A 7,828-nucleotide genomic window follows, 5' to 3' on the forward strand; every position below is an offset into this window, starting at 1 on the left:
TGAATTGCTTTGGAGAACAGCGTCTGCTAAATGACAGTACTAATGCCGGTAATTTAGTCATTTAATTTATAAAATAAATATGTACAAATACATCTGAGATTGGTAGCAGTTTATTCAGTGTTAAATATCTCTCTAGTTGCTGGGTGCTCCAGCTGGGTGGGCGGTGCAGAGGGACACAATCACCGCTATTAACCAGGTGGACAAGGAGTTGCAGGGAATAAAGACCATCTTGACAGAAATTTGGACAACGATAAAGCATTGTGTAAAAATAAATAAAAGGAAATCCACCTCGTGTGTTTCATTAGCGTTGCTTCTAGACCTCCAGCCTCCAGTCTGCGTCCTGCTCTACTGAATGACGTTCACACTGACATGCTGGCAGCAAACATCCACCTTATTTAGCTGGATGGATTTTATAACACGTAAGTTTTGTTTCACAGTGACAGAACATATTTTAGTGGTTGAGGTTCTTATTAATATCATCTCCCTTTCTCTTGAAATTCCTGTTCTTTTTTCCCTCGAGCATGCGCTCTTAGGAGAATTAACTCGTAAATTGATGGAACAATTGATGCTCTTTATTCATTTCTGCAAACAGCTTTAATATCTAACGTGTGGTGTCAGAGGCAATAGTGGATTGTGCAGAAATGTCACATTTAACATCATTTCCTTGATTTTATTCTGGACCGTTGGTGTCGCTGTTTCCTGTTTTCCCATATTCTGTGCGTACGCCATGGTCAGAGTTTCCATGTGGGTAGGAACATTGTCCCGTCAAGTCTAGTTTTCATAAATCCTAAAAATTGACTATATTTGGCGTACGCCGGTTCCTACACAAGCTTGATAAATGAAGCCTGTGGACTCAAAGGAGGTATGAAAACACCAGCATGGGTACCTGACAAAACCTCACGAACTACAAATATCTCAGCTACAGATCAGATGGAACAAAGACTCATTCTTAAGCAAACTTATGGGAAGATTAATTTCTACTGGGAACCATGTAGCAGATCTGGCCATGAAATGGTTGAGTCTGAGTTAAGAGTTTAAAACTGCTGAAAAATAAGTGGAAATCACCAAAATTTCTAAATTCCCTTTTTTTTCTAGTAATGCCACTGAATATCAAGTCATACATGTCTATTAAAATAAATTCTACAGCAAACAAAGTGAGTCTGTGGATTATCCATGCAGTTATAAACATCCCTGTTACACAGAACTTTGCATTTCTGAGGTCTTTACGTTGAAATGTCTCAAAACTAAATTATATTTTATTTAAAATGTTTGAAATCTGAAGACGACTTTTGTTTCTGCTCAACTTTCAACCCCTGCTTTTATAAACTCTGAATCTGTTGATCATCTTTTGTCCTCTCACCCAAGCACAGACACAAATGCTTCATGTTTACATTGAAAATACAAAACGATTTAATATACAACTGTTGAAAACACTGTTGAATGTAAAAACAGTCACCGTGACGAGCGTATCACCGACTGCTGGACAGTTTGGTTTTCGTGGTAAATGTACAGAAGAGCAGTGTGACCACCGAGGAAACGCATGACCAAACGTTCACACACCGATGCAGACGGTCGTGTTTCTGGAAATGGGAATGAGCTAAAACATTTTTTATTGTAATTTACAGACCCTCCAGCATCGCCCTTTAAAAGAAAAAAGAAAAAAAAGACAAAGTCCTGCTCACGATGAGACCGTCTGAACCAAAGAGTCTGTTTAAAAACCACAGGATGATGCAGGAGATGGTCCCGTGCTGCAACCAACTGTGAAAGCAAAGATTTTTTTTAAGAAGTGTTCTGACTATATGGCCATACGCTCGGTAAAAAGTGAGTACAACAAACTCCCCGCGAGTTAAAACGGCTCTCAGGAGGGGAGACGTCCCGAGTGGAAATCTGCTGGTTGGCATTTTAAAACAAGAGTGAGTCCAGCAGTCAGTGCTTGTTGTTGGTTTCCTCCTGACCCGAGCTGGAGATGCCGTTCTGGGGTTGGCTGGAGCCCGAGCCGAGGCCGTACAGCCTTCCGCAGTATTTGGCATCATCGATGTTGTCTTCAAAGAAAAGCTGAGCACAAAAAAGACAAAAAAAAAAAGAATAAAAGATTAATATCAATGTATTTCAAAACCTGTGTGCTGCAAGATGTCACAGATACGCGATGTTCAACGCAGGTGATGTGACTTAAAATATTTAAACACATACTTGATGGTGCTAATTTCCCATTTCTGCCCCTGTGCATGCCGGTTAGTCATAAAACTTGTCAAAAAGTTTTCATTTGTGGCTCCAGTGGCAGCAAATGATTTAATGAACATGCACACAATAAACTTCACAATATTGCAAAACAATCTTAGAGCGACCAGACTTCAGGAGCACTGCACATATGTGCTTGTTGACAGGTAAATAAATAGTAGCTTGCTGTGATATAATTAGGGGGTGATTAGAATAAATTATATTTATTCTAATTATTGAATTCAGCACACTGTTGTTGAAACCTGCAACACTGAGACTATATAAAGCATTTTTTATTGGGTGGAAACTAGGGCTGCACGATTCTGGAAAAAAAAAAAAAGTAAATCATGACTAATTTTTGCTTAGAACTGACATCAGGATTCCCTGGCACGATTTTTTCATGACATGTAGTTTTTGCACTGAACTTTAACAAAACAAAAAAAAGACATTTAAGTGGTCTTTCAGGTAGAGCAGCGGTGTCAAACTCAAATACACAGCAGGCCAAAATGAAATAACTGGAACAAGTTGAGGTCCGGACTGGTTCAATGTTTTCAATTACTTTTGGTAAACAGCCAAAAGTAATTTCTTCATTTGAGAAAATCAAATACCCTGTTACCAAGAGAAAGAAGGCAAAAATTAAGTACAAGGTTCAGTCCTCTTATTGACATTTGTTTATTATTTACTGCTCTGTACGGCTCCATCATGCTGTACTTTGTGGTGACGTTTAATGTGATTGTAGAGATTTTTGGTGTTGCCTTGCGGTGCTGCAACCAGGGCAAAACACACTTTACTTTGCAACTCGCACTGTCCGTCATCATCTGGCTTAAATCCAAAATATTTCCAACTGCTGCCGAACGCGAACATGTTTTGGATACGAGTTCCGTTAGGGTGAGAGGGGCCGCTACCAGTTAGTTGTCAGCGCTGTCCATTGAAACATCCTTACCGCAGACTTTCCTCCGCTTTACTCTTTCCAAACACTCGACCGCAGGCGGGCTTCCGCTACTGAATCACGTGTTGTAAAGGCGCTTTACCATTGGTTGAGGGAGGAGGCAACGGCAGAGCTGCGTTTGGGGACGCTTGAAAAAATCCGGGAGGAAATTGTTTGTGATGCAGCTCGTGATTTAAATGCTTTAGAATCGCTCTTTGTAGAAATGAGATCACGTGTATGTGTAAATCACGATCGAGATTGTTTAACGATTTATTATGCAGCCCTGGAGACTATTATCAACCTGGCAACACCGTTTCGCTACCTTTAGCTATGCTATGCTAGCATCTGATGCCAACTTGGTTGGTGGGATGATTTCTGACTAAACAAAAGGAAAAAATGAAAACAGAAAAGATATCAGACAGTGACAAAGTGCTGCAACAACTGAGAAATAAGATGAGTGAGCTAGACACTGAATCTAATCGAAGAATAGAAACAAAAAAGTTAAGGAGCATTGAAAGTATCAGAAAAAATTAAATGCTTGATCCTTTTTCATGAAACTGGTTATTAATGCAGAAAAATATTCAATAGTTAGGTTATTTAAACTATATACCATTTTTTTTGTTTGTTTCTGAAGCTATGTCGTATGTGCAGAGTGCAGGTTTATTGTGCAAATACTGTGTGTACAGTAAGTTTACAAAAGCTCCCTCACCTCCTCTGCAGAGGATTTCCTCTGTGCCATTGAGTCCAGATGTGCAGAAAAAACAGGGAATGATGCCAAGACTAATCTAACATACACTAATGTAAAAAAACAAAAACAAAACAAAAAACAAATAAAAACTACTGAAGTCCTAAAAACAAATAAGAAACTATGCTAACCTGCAGAAGAACTGTGGTAAAAATTAGCTTTTTATGCTAAAACTACTAACTGTGGTAAAATCTACTGAAAACCATGGTAAAACTATCTAAAACACACTAAGCTGCAGAATAAAATATCTTTCAATCTCTCTGATAATCACCAGTGAACGCTCCAACTCTCTCGTGACTTCTTGGCACCACCGTGTGTTACATTGCTGCCATGCAGCACTAAAACAAATATTCAGGCAGTGCAGATGGCCAGCAATTTATTAAAAATTCTAACAATTCTCCAAAACAATTTCAAAAGGAAATTTAATATCAAACAAAGTGAAAATTAAGTTAACGTACTTCCTTCATCCTGAAGAAAGCCATGCCTGTAAGCAGCGAGTCCGACCCTGCCTGATGCTGCCGCCCGATCCTCGTCAGCTCCAGCTGGTCTGCCACTTCTTGCAGCCCTCCCTGCACACAAACAACACTGATGTCTCAAAACATCTTAGCAGGGCCATGATTACAGCCACAATCACTGCAGTTTGGACGAGCTGCATCTCGACAGCTGCCTCAGTACCTTTAGATTTTTGCAGCTTTTCATTAAGTACTTGACATCGTAAATTGCGGGGAAAAACAAGTTTAAGATCTGAAAGAAGTCGTGTTCCTCCTCGGGAAGCCGTGCGTCCGTCAGAAGCTTCACCAGGTAGCCGAAGTCATAGCCGCTGGAGAAAAGAGATGAGGGCGATTCAGTCCAAATGAATCAACTCTTCAGCTACCAGGTTGAATTAACATTCAGGTTTTATATGATCAGGCTTTAGAAATTTTAAGCCAAGCCAACTTTATTTATAAGGCGTTTTAAAACAGTAGGTACTGACCAATGTGCTGAACAGTAAGAATACATAAAAACATTTAAACAAGACTTCTGCTTCTTCAGCATCACAGGTCGCATTCATTTAGCATGATGTTTCACAGGAACTCCAAAGTCTAGTTCAACTACTTTTTAATGAAGGAATCAAATGGGATTTTATATATGTAGACATTTTAATGAAAAAAAAACAAAAAAAAAAAGAAACAAAACACAGACCTGTGGAAGGAAAGCCACTTGACGTTTTCACACAGCACCAGACCAGACGTCATGAGGAGCTCAGCGAAGTAGAGCGTGTCGATTCCTTCTTCTTCATGTTTTTTAAACTGGAGGCCGGAGTTTTGGAGTAGGTCTATAGAGTCCTGCGAGTACATGTCTTCTCTGATGGGACAAAGGAAAAAGACACAGAGCTTCATCACCAACAGACCACCGTTTTAGTCAGGATGAGCACAATTTAGAAGAACAAAGTCTGGACACTGACATGAACCAGTGGTGGTTTAAGGCCTGTCACCATTACTTGATTTCACAGTTAATCGCAATATTAAACAGCAGGTAGAGGTCCTATTGCCTTTCCATCTCTTTTCCCTGATAGTTAATATGTAGTATTTATTTATTGTTTACAGCTTTTTACACACCTCTTGGTTACTTCACTTTGTTGCTAAATTCATTTTTGTTGGCATCAAAACAATAAATCTAACATGTAAACATGCCATTACTCTGCTATCATTTTATATAATTGAGAGGAGAATTTCCCTTTTGTTACCTCAGGGACTTAACTTGGTAAATCTTTACAAACCGCTGACTAAGGCTAACCTCACAGACATGTTCACTTTCAACAGTGAGGCCAACTAGAGATCAACATCAACATACTTCGGATGGAAATGAAGTAGTTTTATTAATGCTAGAATGTAATTATGACTGTATTATTAATTATGAAAGTAAGACAAGTTGGACCTTGACATTTCCAGCTGCACAATAAGGGTTTGAGGATTATTCTTTGGTGAATGAATGCTTGTCATTTGATCTTGGCCATAGGAAAAGGAAACACAGATGGGGGCTTCCAGGGAAAAAAGGGTTGGAAAGTGTGTACACATACGTGAGGTTGAACTTGAAGTTGAACTGCCACGTTGTCGTACCCAAAGGATATTTTCCCTCTTCATTCATGAATGTGAGCCCGAGCTGAATGATCTTCAGGAGATCCACATTGCACCTTAGCAGCTGGTACTGGTAGTCCACTGTGCTGCGAAACTCGCCGATGGGTCGAACGACGACCCCAGGGAATTCTGTGTCCTGTTGTAAAACAAAAACAAGGAAAACCATCAACGATGCGTTCAAATCACAATTTTTACCTATTTGGCATCCTTTATTTTTTGGTAACATTTCATCATTCACACATTACCATGGCAACATAGTTGTAGCTTTGGATAATCTGCCGGATCTTCCTCATTTCATCCTCCACATTGCTTGCCCAGACTTCACAGATCATCTGACTGGAATCTGTAAGTGCCGCCGGCATGTTGGCAGGTCAGATGAACAAGCTAAAATCCAAACAGTCCGGCAGTGCTCTCGGGATGGGGTGAGGGGGTAAGGGGGTGGTACAGTGAAAAATAACGCCTGGGAATGCAGAAAACCCAAGTTAGTGCATTGAATTTTGGATAAAATCAAAATACACGTCAGATATTAATATTATTAGTAAAGAAATGCCCAACTGAGCATATAGAAAATGTAAAGAAGGAAAGCTAAGGAGCAAAAACAAAAGTTTGATAAGCAGAGTGTAAACAGAGCTTCACTTATTGCTTTACTGTTTATTGCTGAATCAAACATAAATCATCACACAGCATGTCCACTGAAACCTTATAGAGCTCAGAATGATGAATTCCAGCAGGTTACGTACTTTTAATGTTGCATAATTCCTCAGTTACGTGTATCACAACTTTGCTTATAGTTTAAATGTGACAGACAACTAAACAACAACACAGCTCATATAATGTGAATGACTGCATCCTACCCTCAGCTGCCGGTTTCTTTGGGACAGCTAACCGAAACTAATGCAGACCTGCAACCAAACATGCTTGAAGGTTTGTTGCTGTAACTCCACACAGGTATACTCTTTGTTACCATGACAGCATCTGATTAAACGTGTATCTGGCTTTTACCATCGGTTGGTAAACCCAATTACACCGAGCTTGACTGAAAAAAATGCAACATGTCAAGCTGTTAAATTCCAGTGGGTATATTATCTACGCTTTTTTAAAAAACAAAACACATCAATGCCAAATAACAAAACTGAAAACAGAGCGCCTAGCATCTAAGCTAACATTTACATGCTAACCCTCGAGCTGACGATGTAGCGAGCGTCACCGGAAGGAAGAGGAAAAAAAACTCTTCCGTCTTATAATTTCTCGGCGTCTCATTAAAGCCACTCTTGCAACATATATCTCACGTTTTAACCTATGTAAAAACAAAAGCGAAATTTACCTGGAAATCTTCCTCAACTAACCCCACAAGCCTACTTGATAGCGACTTCTTCTTCGTCGTTTTCCTGTTCTCTCTCTTCTTTGCGTTTTCGGCGAAGTCTGTATCGAGCACACCGCCGCCTACTGGTAGGAAGTTGTAATGCCATTTACTTGAGCGCAAATAAGTAAACAAATGGAAAAAATTAAATAATTTTACAAAATGTATTTATTCTTTTAATTTCTTTCATACTTTCATTTATGCAAATTCAGATATGCACTTTTCATACAAATTCTGCATGTTACATTTTACACTTCTAAATAACAATAAGTTTCCATTTTGAAATTAAGAGAAATATCATCAGAACTCCATGAAAAATGAAGCAAAGCTGTGTGCAAATGTGTTCGACTTCAAAATAAAATAATCTAATGAAAATGATCTAACAAAATGTGAATAACTAGGATTAATAAGTTGGGAATATTAGCTTGTTCATTTGTTTGTAAATCTGAACATGATTCTTT

The 7,828-nt window shown here is 39.1% G+C and overlaps 1 protein-coding gene across 2 annotated transcripts; it reads right to left on the minus strand.

Annotated features, from left to right (window-relative positions):
- Window positions 1–817: 817 nt before the first annotated feature.
- cnot8 (CCR4-NOT transcription complex, subunit 8) lies at window positions 818–7,416 on the minus strand. 2 transcript variants are annotated; one of them, XM_042008990.1, is made up of 7 exons: window positions 7,332–7,416; window positions 6,253–6,467; window positions 5,950–6,143; window positions 5,073–5,234; window positions 4,566–4,710; window positions 4,349–4,459; window positions 818–2,055 (listed from the first exon to the last, which is right to left on the minus strand). In XM_042008990.1, the coding sequence occupies exons 2-7, from the start codon at window positions 6,367–6,369 to the stop codon at window positions 1,927–1,929; spliced, it is 858 nt and encodes a 285-aa protein (XP_041864924.1). In that variant the 5' UTR covers window positions 6,370–6,467; window positions 7,332–7,416; the 3' UTR covers window positions 818–1,926. The 2 variants fall into 2 exon arrangements, with proteins under 2 accessions (XP_041864924.1, XP_041864923.1); XM_042008989.1 differs by lacking the exon at window positions 7,332–7,416 and adding an exon at window positions 6,862–7,298.
- Between the last annotated feature and the right edge of the window lie 412 nt (window positions 7,417–7,828).

The sequence above is a fragment of the Melanotaenia boesemani genome, chromosome 15 (genome assembly GCF_017639745.1).
Source record: "Melanotaenia boesemani isolate fMelBoe1 chromosome 15, fMelBoe1.pri, whole genome shotgun sequence".
Taxonomy (NCBI): Eukaryota; Metazoa; Chordata; class Actinopteri; order Atheriniformes; family Melanotaeniidae; genus Melanotaenia; species Melanotaenia boesemani.

Excerpts from the sequence above, each read along its gene's own strand:
- cnot8 (XM_042008990.1), bottom strand. The coding sequence starts at position 6,369 with ATGCCGGCGGCACTTACAGATTCCAGTCAGATGATCTGTGAAGTCTGG. Across the intron at positions 5,235-5,949 it reads AACTTCAAGTTCAACCTCAC|AGAAGACATGTACTCGCAGG; the intron begins GTATGTGTACAC and ends TTGTCCCATCAG. Across the intron at positions 4,711-5,072 it reads AAGTGGCTTTCCTTCCACAG|CGGCTATGACTTCGGCTACC; the intron begins GTCTGTGTTTTG and ends TCTTTTCTCCAG.